This window comes from Tursiops truncatus, chromosome 6 (assembly GCF_011762595.2).
Source record: "Tursiops truncatus isolate mTurTru1 chromosome 6, mTurTru1.mat.Y, whole genome shotgun sequence".
Lineage (NCBI taxonomy): Eukaryota > Metazoa > Chordata > Mammalia > Artiodactyla > Delphinidae > Tursiops > Tursiops truncatus.
Genome location: NC_047039.1, coordinates 71,786,187 through 71,800,934, shown reverse-complemented (window position 1 = coordinate 71,800,934; position 14,748 = coordinate 71,786,187). Strand labels below are relative to the sequence as shown.

General features: G+C 41.4%; 1 protein-coding gene across 1 annotated transcript in view; it reads right to left on the bottom strand.

Annotated features, from left to right (window-relative positions):
- The window catches only part of PCSK5 (proprotein convertase subtilisin/kexin type 5), a 445,837-nt gene that overhangs the window by 245,401 nt on the left and 185,688 nt on the right, over positions 1-14,748 (bottom strand). The window contains 1 exon segment of the mRNA XM_033858183.2: positions 5,241-5,341. Coding sequence (XP_033714074.1) covers positions 5,241-5,341 — 101 coding nt within the window.

Below are 14,748 nucleotides of genomic sequence, written 5' to 3'. Positions count from 1 at the left end.
TCCAGCAATCCCACTCCTGGGCATATATGCAGAGAAAACTCTAATTCAAAAAGATACATGCACCCCTATGTCCACAGCAGCACTATTCACAATAGCCAAGACATGGAAACAACCTAAATGTCCATCTACAGAGGAATGGATCAAGAAGATGTGGTATATACATATATACAGTGGAATACTACTCAGCCATAAAAATGAACACAATAATGTCATTTGCAGCAACATGGATACAACTAGAGACTATCATACTAAGTGAAGTAAGTCAGAATGAGAAAGACAAATAGTATATGATATCACTCATATGTAAATGTAAATGTAAAATATGGCATAAATGAACTTATCTATGAAGCAGAAACAGATTCATGGACATAGAGAACAGACTAGTGGTTGCCAAGGGGGAGGGGGTTGGGGGAGGGGTGGAGTGGGAGGTTGAGGTTAGCAGATGTAAGGTGTTATATATGGAATGGATAAACAACAAGGTGTTACTGTATAGCAGAGAACTGTATTCAGTATCCTATGATAAACCATAATGGAAAATATTTAAAAAAGAATGTGTATATATGTATAACTGAATCACTTTGTTGTACAGCAGAAATTAACACAACATTGCAAATCAACTATACTTCAAAAAAAAAAAATAAAGAAACCTGCTCCCAGGACATTTACTTTACTTAAACTTTTTCAGTTACAGTATATAAAAAGATGTCATTTTAAGTAGCAATGGACCAAATGATAATTAGTTTACTTGTAATCACTGATTACATATTCCCTACTCACTCAACTGAAAAACCAGAAAATTCCCCCCAAATCCACAAAAGCCAAACGACAGAAATATTATAAACCTCTGAATCAATACATATGTGATGAGGGTACCCCGAAACAGAAACAGTTTTCTTGTCTCTCTTTTAAGATGCCAGTGTTTTCTCTTATTCTGAAATTGCTCCTGATTTTTAGAAGGGAAAATATTTAGAGCTTCTCGCACCCAGGTAACATTTTTAGGAGCAGGAGGAAATTGTTTAGTAATTAGAAAGACAAAGTTATGATCAGACTGTCAGAGGTGGCTATAGAGCTTAAAGAGGCTCTAGACTCAGGACAAAAAGGAAAGGAGGTAGGTCTTTAGAACTGAGAATCCTTCCGGTCTTGGGAGTGGTACACTTTTACCCAAGGATCTGGGGGTGTGTTAGTTACAGTGGAGTTTCTTACAACACATATTCTTACATACCCCACAGGATAAGGATGGCCTGGGAGTCCTATTAGTTATCACAGCAGAGTTAATGACCAAACTTTTGTTGCGTTCAGATAAGAGATCTGAACACTTTAAGCTTCTCTGTTTCTCTAGTTTGTTTTCTCTTCCGTTAGTTTCCTAAGAAGATTTTTTGGAAAGCTCCAACCTTAGGGGAGCAAGAAGACTCACAATGCAGAGGGGTCAACAGTTGGAGTAGCACCCACAGTAGGACCCACAGTCCTGCTGATCCAGGCAAACGTGCCGATGCAAGCAAGCACGTGAGGATGTAAAGGAAGCAGACTGTGAAGAAGCTGGGAGGCGGCAGTTTTCCCTGAGTATATACTACTGTAACCTAGTGACATTAGGAGAAACGATGCATTTCTCCTTGTCGGGCAGAAAGAGCTGGGATATGCAGCTGGATAGGGACTGGCGGTCCCCACCTGCAGCTTTTCAGCTGAACGCTCAGCCTCATCCAGTGACTCATCTGACCTGAGCAGGGGGTGAATATCTGAAGTGCTGGACAGAGTCCTGGGTCAGAATTCTGCCCAGCTCTGGCTTTCTCTCTTCCCTCCTTATAAGGGAGTACAGTGGTCCACCTCCCCGCCCCAAGCCTTGTCTTCTCTTTCTGCGGTTTCATTTATGCATGGTCAACCACGGTCCAAAAATATTACATGGAAAATTCCAGAAACAAACAATTCGTAAGTTTAAGTTGTACAGCATTCTGAGTAGTGCGATGAAATCTCACACTGTCCAGCCCTGTCCCACCTGAGATCGCCAACCATGGCGTGATGATCCAGATTACCCAAAGATGACCCTCCTTCTGACGTATCATCAGAAGGTCGGTAGTAGCCTAACACTACGTCACAATGCCTACGCCATTCACCTCACTTCATTTCAACACGGAGGCATTTGATCATCTCACGTCATCACAAGAAGAGTGAGTATGGTTCTATAAGATGTTTTGAGAGAGACCACATTCACATAACTTTTAATACAGTATATTGTTATAATTGTTCTATTTTTAGTTACTGTTCTTCATTTCTTACTGTGCCTAATTTATAAATTCAACTTTGTTATAGGTATGTACTTATAGGAAAAATCATAGTACATATGGGGCTTGGTACTATCTGTGGTTAAAGGCATCCACTGGGGGTCTTGGAACGTGGATAACAGCGAACTACTATCAGGCTCTTCAACTTGTGACAGCAAAGGCTGAATCTCAAAATACCAAGGTTTAAGTGTCGCTAAGAAGTACTAGTGGTGGAGGCTGGGTGACTGGGTGAGGTACACTTACCAAGGGTTAAACTTAGCTTTGTTGAGAACAACTGCAACCTTGGTACACTGTTACTTGAGCTCTTTGCTATTTAGATACCTTTTTCTTCCGTGGGAGGCCCATTGCTTATTGATGCTAGTTTAACATCCGTGCCTGACCCACTCTTGAGGTACTCAGGCCTATTTCCCCCAACTCTCAGCTTCACTTACAGGCAAAGATTGGCCTCTAGAACAAACCGATAGAGATGCAAGGAAAGGTTTATTCTTTCTCACCTGATCTGGTTGTTTACTATATACTTTGGCCGCATGATCGGACTAGACTGTTTAAAATCTTAGAATACAGTGGATTTTCTAAACTCTATTCTAGGACCTTCCTTCCACCCATTGCAGTTTTGGCAAAAATCAATCTTAAAAAAATGCTCAAAATGCAAAGGGAAAGAAAACAGGCAGCTTTCCAGTGTGTTCCCCAGCCCCAAAGCAACCTTAGCCAACTGAGTGTGTTGTTTGAGGCATAAAATTAAGGATTTTTCACTTGAGCTTAAATAGTGGTTAAAAGAATTATTGTTGAAAATATTAGTGTTATAGTAGTATTTCAAGGAACTGAGTAGCATGTGCTGTACAGTCACAGTTATGGTACTTGGTTGCCAAATTTGAGATTATATCCTTTTTTTGGGAAACGGGGAGGTGCAGGAAGAATTCCTGATTTTTTTTTTTTTTTAGTAGTTTGTGGACAGGAGACTATTCCAGAGAAACAACCCAGAATTTCAGAATGAAGACGATATATTTTTCAAAATCCAACTTACAGTCACCAAATTAAAAACACAGATACTTAATCTGCTGTCAGAACAGTCCAGTGAAAAGTTATAAAGTGAGAATAGAATAAGTGCCAACTCCTCGCTAAACTTTTAACACTTTAAAAGATAAAATGTGTTGAAATGATTTAATATTTAACCCTGCCAAAACAAAAGAAATCCAAACATTGATGGGAGCTTGAATCTCTCTCAATGTCAATGCTTAGGGGCAGGAGGCCACCAAAAGATATGGTACCTGCTATGGTCTGAATACTTGTGTCCCCTTAAAATTCGTATGTTGAAACTTAACACCCAACGTGAGAGTATTAGGAGGTAGGGCCTTTGGGAGGTGATTAGGTCACAAGGCTGGAGACCTCTTTAATGGGATCAGTGCCCTCAGAAGAGACATTTATCCAGAGATCTCCCTTGCCCCTTTCTTCTACCATGTAAAGCCAACTAGGAAGTGGGTCCTTGCCAGACACTAAGTCTGCTGGCACCTTGATCTTGGACTTTCCAGCTTCGAGAGCTGTGAGAAATAAGTGTTTGTTGTTTATAAGCTACTCAGTTTATGGTATTTTGTTATAGCAGCTTGAATGGGCTAAGATACCACCATATCCAGAGCCTGTGTTCTTCTGTCTGTCTCAGTCCAAGGAATTACACATGACTTAGCAATTTACTGAATCCATATTACATTGAGGCCCAACTGCCTTGACAGAGGCTGTCTGCCTTATAGAGAGTCAGCTGTAAATGTTGGGAAGCCAATACGTACCGGGAATGAAACAGTACTGTTCTTATTAATACCCGAGTCTCATCATGATTCTTGTATTCTTTCCCTGTCACCTGCTACGGCTCTACATCAGGTTTATATGAAAGAATCTTTCCATTCCTCCCTAGGGCAGGGATGCAAGGCTATTTTTGGAAAAACACTTATGTAATTACTTCAATTCCTTCTTGTTATGATCCTCCTGTAGGGATGGCCTCAGAGTTCAGGCCCACGATCCCTTTTATAAAATCCTTGGACCAGATAAGTTCGGAATTCAAAATTTTTTCAGCTATGGTGTCCACAGCATATGGTACACAAAACTTCCAGTGGGGTCCAAGCTAGCACCTCATAATCAAAGATATTAATGCTTCTACAGTGAAATGTGTGAATTTTCACAATACATAAAGACTGAAAATAGCTTCAAATCAGTTCTGGGCAAGCTTTGCCATCAAATGAGTTTTGGTGTCAAATGTGCAAAAAACAACTTTCAGTTTTCAGGCCATTTTGGCTTTTGAAATTGAGGGTAAGGGAGTGTAGATCTCTATTAGGTTTTCAAAGAGTTAAGACAAACTAATCTATTGGTGCTTGGAGAAAGAAGAGAGGAGACCTACCAGCATATAAATGTAACCTAAGAACCTAAAATAACCTGAGGGGGCCTTTCAAAGGGATCTTTTAAACACCAAATTTGACTACATTAAGAAGGATTTCAGTTAAGGGGGTTGTCTTTCTTCCTGGGCTCCTGTCATACGACCTTGCCGTGTTTTGCTCCCCAGAGTGAGTCTGTGACGGTTCTACTGTCATGGACTCTGAGCTGCATTGCTGTCCTTCAGGGAAAGGAACCAGAAGTGGGCAGACCTAAGCTTTCTGAGACTCACAGAACATTCCCCGACTAGAATAAAAACCTCAACAAGGCAAGAGTGTTACAGCCAACTGGCATGCCTGCACTATGACTCCACAATAAAGTAATTACACAGTTTGATTTCTTAAGAAGATAAAGACCAAAAAAGTTGCCTTTTCCCTTAATAGAGGGGGAGCTTTTCTTAAGGCCTAATCTTTGCAGTTTTAAAGGTGGAATTGGGAAGACTATAGTCTGGCTGCTCGTGCTCGAGACTGTATACTAGCGAAGGGGCAAACTGTCCTTGAGCTGAGGGGCTGTCGCCAGTGGAGACATATGGAGATAAAGGCTTACTTGGCTTCCAGGGCCAGTGCAATGATGCCTGCAGCCATGGGGGCTGAGGCCGATGTCCCAGTGTGGTTGTCCGTGCAACGCTGCCTCAGATCCGTAGTGATCTAGAAGACAGAAGTGGAAAATTTAGGGCTCTGGGGTCAATGTGAGTCACATGCAAGTAAAAAGAAATTTACTCATAAAACTGGAATGGAGGGGTGTTGAAATAGTTGTTTTAAATTCCTTGTTCCTGCACTCCTGTGGCTGTATCACTTCCAGAAAATTGCCTGTGTAAATCAACTCTGAAAAGGGGAGGGCTTGGAAATTGGATTCCACTTGTGTTACAACCAGGGTGAGGACTGAGGTGAGCCTTTGGCCCGAAACATACGGGTTGTGCAACTGTATCCTTAAATTTTACACCCTAGGCACCTCACTTGCCTCTCTCTGGTCCCAGCTTTAGTTAAAACGAAAGTTCTTTCATTACTCCAACATTTTAAATCATCAAACATGTTGATCCAACAACCAGACACTGAGTTAAGCACCTAGCATAAGGAATAAAAGCACAGGGTCTTGTTCCTGCCCTCCTAGAACTATTACATTGGAAAAGCTGCAGGTTTCAAGCAAAAGATTTATTCTGTCCTAGAAGGAACTTTGCTTACAGACTCATTTTCAGAATGCACAGAAATGTGACTTGGATGAACCAAGACTTCCTGATAGATTTAACACAAATACTAAAAACAAGGTTGAAGCCAGTGTACTTGATGTGAAATGAACAGATCTAAGTGCATGCTTGTATATTATAGGAGATCAGCCATTTTCTATTTTTTAAAGATCAAAATGTGAGAACTAGATCATTTTTTCCTCTTGGTTTGAATCTAGTTCACTTCAGCTGTGGCTGAATAACATGCCCATCAGCAAGGGCAGTGTTTCTCAACCTTTGTTCCACGATCATTTCATGAAAGAAGAAAAATTAAATGCAGAATCTTCATAACAAGAGAAATAAAGCACTATGGTATATAATTTCGCAAACCACTGTAATATCTAAGATCCTCCCTCCCTGATAAGAATCCTTTTTTGCCCCCTTGGGACTAATAGCCCTCCTGCTGGGAAGCTACAAGGCTTGTGAGATGAACTTAGGAGTCTCATTGTAGTTATTGGAAGACATTGGTAAAGCTTTCTCAGTCATCAAGACAAGTATATTGCCCATATTTTACAGATAAGAAAACTGAGGTGAAAGGTCATCAGAAAGGTGTAGGGGGATAGAGGTGGCGAAAACAAAGCCTTGCTTTTCTAAGGTGCATCCTTCAAAAGAATGCAGATTAGCTGATTTGGAAAGAAATTCCGCTCATCACCAGAAAGGAAGCACTGCATAACTCTGTAGAAATGAGTCCTCCCCTAAAAGTTTCCTCAGGGTCACATGAGGATGTCTGAAGGGACTCTTTAATTATCTGTCATGAATCGAGACTGACATCCTGGTGATTTAGTTTCACACGAGGCCATCAGTGCTCACTATCTGTTCTTTATGCCTTTTGACACCACTAATATTACCAGATTAGCCATACCAGAGAGGCACTGATACAAAAGAAATGGGAGAGAGAGTAAAAATATAGAGAACCATGTAGATAGGTGGTGGGAGAGAGGAGACAAGCCTTGCACTCTTTTCTGGAATAACTGAGAGCTGGGCAAGAGCCCGACCGCGTGTTTGGCAAGCAGGGCAAGTTGTTTCTAGATTCACAGACGTGATTAGCTAGCCATCCTCTGAGCCTCCAAGGTGGATGTTCACAAGATGTCTGGGTAAAGAGAGCCCTACCCACTTCTACATTAAGAAACTTCTGAGATTTTTCAATTGTTGACGTTAAAAAGGTATTTCTTTTTGGAGGGAGCGAGGCAAAAAACCCCACATAACACAGATTTACCCTTTTAACAACTTTTTAAGTGTACAGTACAGTATTGCTAATTATATGCACTTGGCTGTGCAATCCTAGAGCTCTACGACATTTTCACCTTGCCTGACTGAAACTCTACCCATTAAACAACTCCCCATGGCCCCTCCCCAGCCCCTGGCAACCACCATTCTACTGTTTGCTTCTGTGACTGTCACTGCTCTAGGTACCTCATATAAGTGGAATTATGCAGCATTTGTCTTTTTTGTGATTGACTTATTTCACTTAGAATAACGTCCTCAAGGCTCATCCGTGTTGTAGCGTGCGGCAGGATTTTCTTCTTTTTAGGCTGCATAATATTCCATTGTATTATATAGTATATTTTCTTTATTCATTCATCTGTCAATTGGTATTTGGGTTGCTTCCACCTCTTGGCTATTGTGAATAACGCTGCAATAAACATAGGTGTGTAAATATCTCTTCCAGATCCTGTTTTCAATTTTTTTTTTTTTTTTTTTAAAGACCAACTCCTTTAGACCCACAGCTGGCCTTTTCGTAATTCTTTCTTTCTTTTCTCTTTTCTTTTTTTTCCTTCCTCCCTTCCTTCCTTCCTTCTTTATGGCAGCGTTGGGTCTTCGTTGCTGCATGCGGGCTTTCTCTAGTTGCGGCGAGCGGGGGCTACTCTTCATTGTGGTGCGCGGGCTTCTCATTGCGGTGGCTTCTCTTGTTGTGAAGCACGGGCTCTAGGAACGTGGGCTTCAGTAGTTGTGGCTCCCGGGCTCTAGAGCGCAGGCTCAGCAGTCACGGTGCACTGGGCTTAGCCGCTCCGTGGCATGCGAGATCCTCCTGGACCAGGGCTCAAACTCGTGTCCCCTGCATTGGCAGGCAGACTCTTAACCGCTGCACCACCAGGGAAGTCCTCAGATCCTGTTTTCAATTCTTTTGGATATGTACTCAGAAGTGGGATTGATGGATTGTTAAAAAGTGATTTCTATTTCATTTGAAATGACGGGTGAATTTGCAGCCTTATTTTCCAAAGGCCTGGTCCCTAAGTCAATGTATAAATACCCCAGCAGCAGCCTGTTTCCAGGTCTCCAGATATACTGTTGTTGAGAGGTGGCCTTGCCTGCATTTTTCTCATTTTACCTCACCCTCACGGTCACATTCCTTTGCCAAGTTTTTTTTCTTTTTTCAATGACTTGTGCCTGAATTCAAGATTTTTCATGACGCTTTCTCAGTTGGCTCATTTTGCTTATTCTTCAGCTGCACCAGACGCTTTCAATGTACAGAAACAAATCCAGAATAGAGACGCCAAGTGTGTGCAGCATTTGCGAGTGTAATAAATAGCTACGTCCAGCCTCACCTCCAGTGAACAATAAAAGTGTTACGATGTTGGATTGGCCATAGGAATATGCTCCATCCAAATAGGGTCCGCAGGTATATACACGAATGATATATACTTAAGTAAACAGCCATTTAGTACTTTTATATATAAACACCAATTTACTGTTAAATGCTATTAATATAGGCAAGTTTGTAGAATTCCACATCATCATCATTGTGCTTTTATTTTTTTTTTCCAATCACTTGAACTAAATGAAACTTGAGTAGTGAGTAGGGGTAGAAAGGGAGTGGAACAGGAAGGTGATGGAGAGGAGGGAGGTTAAAAGGAATGGAGAGAAAAGAAACAAAAACATCCTCACTCCCTTCTCATCCTGCTTTAAGTGGAAACTCCAGCTGGGGCATTTCAAGAGGAAGTTACTGTCAGTGGTCGAGATATTGAGGTGTAAATTACCGGAAAGATCTAAGGCAGGTTTTCATCATTAAGAGAACGCACAGCATCAGGACATTTTTATGTCCATCTTTAGAAAGAAAAGGCAAAGACCACCAAGGAGCATGCAATTTTCAAGAAAAATGATGCTCCCCAAACTGGAACCACATGGGGTAACCCCATTAATCACAACACATGCATACAAGAACTGACAGTGTAATTTAAAGGAAAAGTTGCATTCGACGGTTGGCCCACATCATGGGGCTGGGAATTCAGAGAGTTGATATGTGAAAACAGAACAATAAAGCGCATTAAGTTTCAATTCCATTTTAGAATGTCTCAGAATTTGGTTTTGGTCCCGCTGGCGCATCTTGCATGCTCTAAATTCCCCAAATTCACTACCCAAATCAGAAACAGAATTTTTCTGCACAGAACTTCTCAGATTGCTCAAGAAAATATCATTTCTGCCCATCAGAGTGAAGGAAACAGGAGATGACACCAGGCCTCACACCAGATCAAAGCTGTCTTGATCAGCAAATTAGATTTTCAGCCTCTCCCGGGATGGGTAGCAGATGGGCTTTTGGACTCCACAAAGTTTGGGATGTCATCTTGATTTGGTGAGATGGGGTGGGTATTCAGGTCGAGTCAGGCTTCTGCTGTTGAAGAACCATCCCTTTCTCTCATCCTAAGCTCTTATTTCCGAGTATTTCACATTTCGATTACTTGGGCTGATTGGATCTTTTATTCTAGCCTGTTGATGTAATTCTCCAGGGAATCTCAGTTCAGATTGAGGCTGGCTATAAGTGACAAATCTTTACACAGTTAGGAGTTTCTATCTCCCTGATATCTTGGGATCTGTTTTATTTTGAAGGTGCCATATTGTCTCATATCTGTTAAAAGAGCAACTGAACAGATATTTTTAAAACATGAAATGATTCTGTCTGTCAGGTTGAATTTGTTTCTGGTGTCGATTTGGATTTGGATTAGAAAGGTGCCCCCCCAAAAAAACCTGTTTCAGACACATCTCTGGAGGGGGATAAGGGCAGAAACTACATCTTAAATGTGTTAACGAATAAAATAGGAGAAGCTGATTTATTAAGCACGGCAAAATATAAAGGAACCAAAGACTAACGCTTTCTGTGTTCACCAAAGTCACAAAGACTGGTGTAAAATTCGATTATGACTGACAAAAGACCACACAAAATTCCACTCCCATGTTGCAATGAGAATCTGTAACTGTAAAGTGCAAACGTAAGGTCTTGCTTATCAATGTGAGGTGAATATCACCAAAGAAGGATCCCATCTTATATCTATTTTTGAATCTCTATAATGTTCAGCTCAGTGCTGGGTACAGAGCAGAGGTACAGTGTTTATTTGTTAAGTTGAATTACTAGTGTCAAGCTCCTTTCTACTCATTTTGTTCTATGTTTTAAACTCTCCCACTTATTAGGAAAGACTTCAAGGTTACTTCTTTATCGATTCTCCAAATAAGACTTACATAAACTTATAAGCAGCCTACAAAAATTATGTGTGTATGTGTATATACACAATCCAGGGGCTAAAGTATAGCTATTTCTCTTCCTACTACTATTGCTAACACTAGCTGCACTGCTTCTAAAACCACCACCACCAGCAACTTGCAAAGAGCAAGGCAATGAGCGATAGGTGTGTATGTTGTATATAAAATATATTTGTTTATATAAAATTATATTGGATCCACAAGAACTCTGCAAGGAAGATATATCAATACTATTTATTAACTAAGGAAATGGAGGCTCAGAGAGATTCATGAGCCCAATGACGTGCAGCCACTAAAGAGCTGGTAAGTGGTGAAGTATTAAATCCTGAAATGGCAGCAAAAGAAAAAGCTGAGCTACAGAGTGGAGTCACCCATGAGAGCAAAGGTGGCAGTTCCAGACCATCACCAGCAATTATGGCGAAACTGGCCTTGGGATCCAGCCCCCGTCAACCAGTGGGTATCGCCATTCTCCTTTGGGCCACAGTCAAAAATCAGAATTTTTTAGGCATAAACTTTCCTTCCTTCTTTTTAACATTCTCAAGAGAATATGGATCAGACGTCTATACAAACTAAACACATCTGGATTTGCTAGTCTTTCACTCATGAAAAATCATGACATTTCCCAAATCAAAAGGAGAAACAGAGAGATGATAGCAATGACTGCATCTGAATAACAAATTCGTTAGTGCAGAGGGTACTTTCTGCAAAAGGAAATGTGTAGCTGCTTAGGAATATTAAAAGCAATAAGATAATTCCTCCGATGGAACTGGTCTTTCAGGCCAACCCTGAGATACCCCAGGCAGCAAGTTTGTTTTGAACACAAATAAATAAAATGATATCAGAAGAGGGCTGAGCAGAGCATATATTTAAACCCAGGCTCACAAGACCCAGGAGGAATACGATGGCCCCCATATTCCAATCACTGAGACAAATTACTAGAGGAAAAAAAGACAAAGGCTGAACAAGTCCCCAAAGAAATATAATTTAATGATGGGAGTGACTGGGGAGGGAGGGGAGCTTTATCTCTATCAAAGAACTTGGGAGAAATTCAGGAGGTAGTGAAGGGTTACATAAAGACAGGATCTTTAAGGCTCCTTGACACTAAGGAGAGTTGGATGTACAGCTTTCTACAGCGGGATTCCTGTAGGCAATTTCCTATGTGAAATACATTGTCACGTACCCTCTGCCTTTCTCCAACCTACCAGTAGAGGAAGATTCTCTGAGAGTACCTACCTGCCTCCTGTGACTGTTTAAATGCCTTGTGAGGCTTCTATCTTTCTCAATGTCAGTTACTCCTGAACATTTATCAAGCTCAGGCTCTGGGAAAGAACAAAGTCTTCAACCTCAAGTTGTTTCCATTCTAGCATGGAAAACAGTCAATAAAAAAATGTATAACATCATGTTAAGTAGCTCTAAGGATGCCAGAAAGAAAACTGAACAGGATAAAAGAGTAGAGTCTGGGGGGAGGGGAGTGCCATTCTTTCAGGGGAAGGTGAGGAAGAACAGCCTCCCTGATAGGAAATTGGAGAAGAGGCATAAATGAAGTGGTTTCTGGGAAAAGAGTGTTCCTGCCAGATGACGCGAGTCGCACAGGAGGGCCCTGGTTTGAAATCACACAAAAGGCAAAAGGTAACTTTGGGGAGTTCAACGCCAGGCCACGGGAATTAGCCACTTAGACTGGCAAAGGGCTTAGGTGTTTTGCCAGAAGACCGACCGATCGTCTGAGGGGGTTAGGAAGAGGTCTAACGGCATGAAATTCAAAATTAGTGAGCCATAAAGATAAAAATGTGCTGTTCAATACAATCACCAATAGTCCCATGTGGATATTTAAATTTAAATCAGTTAAAGTTTAATCGGAATTAAAATTAAAGTTCTTCCACGCACTGGCCATATTTAACATGCTCGACAGCCACGTGTGTCTAGTGACTACCATCTTGGCAGCACAGATGGAGAACCTTTCCATCCTAGCAGAAAGTTCTACTGGACAACGCTGATCTAAAGGACTACAAAGCAAATTGCTCATTGTATTTGGAGTGTATAAAATTTGAATACACTGTCATCAAGAATGTAAATGGAAGTAAAGGTAATAAATTTAACAACTAAAATTACTTTCCATATTCAAAAAGAACGAGTGGGCCAAGCAGTGAAAAACAGTGGATGCCTATATAGTCCACATACTTTTCTTTTTTTTTTTAAATCACTGTGAAGAGAACCCCAAACAGGCAAGAAAAGCACCATTCTTTTATACAGCCCCATGCTGGAGGTCCCTGGGAAGGATCTGGGGCATGACAGCACATTGGTTACAAGGTGGGCTGGGGGTTCAACACAACTTTGGTTGGAATCCAGACTCTACCACTTACTACATGTGTTTCTTTTAACCTTTCAGACTTTAGTTTTCTCATCTGTAGAGTGGGGACAATACTTGATCTTCCTGCATAATGTTTTGGGGATACAAAGAGAGGATGCATTCAATGTGCATAGCACACTACCAGGCACACATCAGAAGGGCAAAAAATATTATATTTATGACATGTTAATATAACTGTAAATGTACTACATGTCTGGCATGGAATAAAATGTATACGGTGTTGTTAATAAAAACATTATTTCATAATAACCAGTCACTTCAACTGATTTCTATTTACCTTATAGGGGAGCTTCTTATCATAGTAATCTTGATATTTTAGTTGCTTCACTTGCTATAATAAGGTTCAAGGCCATCACTGATCCGAATCTATTAAAGCATGCGTGGAATACCAAGGTCCACAACTGTACGATAGTGATGGTAGGAAACCAAGGGATGGAGACTTGGCTACGTTCTGAAACTCAGGGCAAGGTTTTCCTACTTGCACACCATGAAAAGGACAAGAAAAAATTATTTAACCAAAGTGCTTTCCCAGAAGCAGTGAGATCTTTCCTCTCTCCTGGATCCTCAGCGTCTGCCTCAGTTCAACTCACAAAGGTGCTCTATGAATGAAGAATGACAACTGTGCTCTTCTGAAGAAGCTGCAAATGACAAAAGGAAATGGATGGACTGGGGAGGGGAGCCCCAGAACAAAGGGAGACACTGCTGTTCCTGTAACACTCAATCACGGATGCCACTAACAGGATGCGGGCATCTCTGAGGGACCACAGACATCTGGTTCAAAGCGTGGTGAAGAAAAGGTCCCAAGCGCAGAGCAGGATTATTTGTCATTCTGACATCTAGAAGGAAAAGGGGCAGCTGGACCATAAAAGCCTGATGTTGCCGCCAACTCTCCTCACGTTCAAACTGTTAACATGTTTACCATCAAAGTGCCATTCTTTACGGGGTGGGTGGAACGGATCGTGGTTCTACAGATTGGAAAAACGAAGGTGCGACAAGCACCTCTGTTAACAACAGAGGAAAAACGACCAGCCTAAGCTCCCACGATACAGAAAGCTACCCTGACTTAGGGAACAAGGGTACCAGCCACTTACTAGGTGGCTCGTTGCCACAGGCGTTGTGTAAGTACCTTAGGCTCAGTATATTGCTGTCTTCATGAAAATTTATGAGGCTGGTTCTGGCTTTACCTCCATTTTACGGAGGAGGAAACCAAGACTCGGTAGAGGTTACTTAGCCACTGAGTGGTCTGTCCGTAGCTAGAGATTATAATTGGGAACAGCTACCACATTCCTCTCCAACTGAGGGTAATCTGGAGGTTCAGCTAAAACAAGAGAATCTGAGAACTGGCTAGAGAAAAATTCGTACAATTGCTGCTACGAAAATGGGAGAGGTTAAACAAAAGGCAGAGCCAAGTAAAAGGTAAACAGGTCACTTTATATATTCAGTGAGTCAGTAAAGGTTCTGATATCAGAAGCAGCAACAAGGGAAAAGTGAAATATGACCTGAATCAAGGATACTGACATTAAATCATGGCGTCCATCTTTCCTCTCAAGCCCTATCCCCTCACCACAGAATGATCGATTTGTCCGTCTGTGGAAGAATCCTAAATGACCACCCAGTCAATGGGGGTCATAGCAGCTACCACACCATCACAGTAAGTAGTGATGAAAAGCCCAGGAAGGTCCAGTGTAAGGAGTAAATCTCAGGGTAGCAATTTTGAGGTCCCTCTATCTGCACTGTCCTCTTCCATCTGGGACCCGGCAACACTTCCTTCCTCCTTGATATTTTGCCCATTGGATTATAATCTTCCCTTAAGGAAGGCACTCATGGAACTTAAAAACACCTCTCTCACAACAACTGCCCCATAGGAAATAATAGCACTAGATGGGCATATTTACTTTGAAGCAATGGCGAGTTTTCATTAACATGCCTTCAGACTCTAGAAGTTTGGGAAGACAATTCTTATTCCAGAGAGTTTTCATCAGGATTTTCAT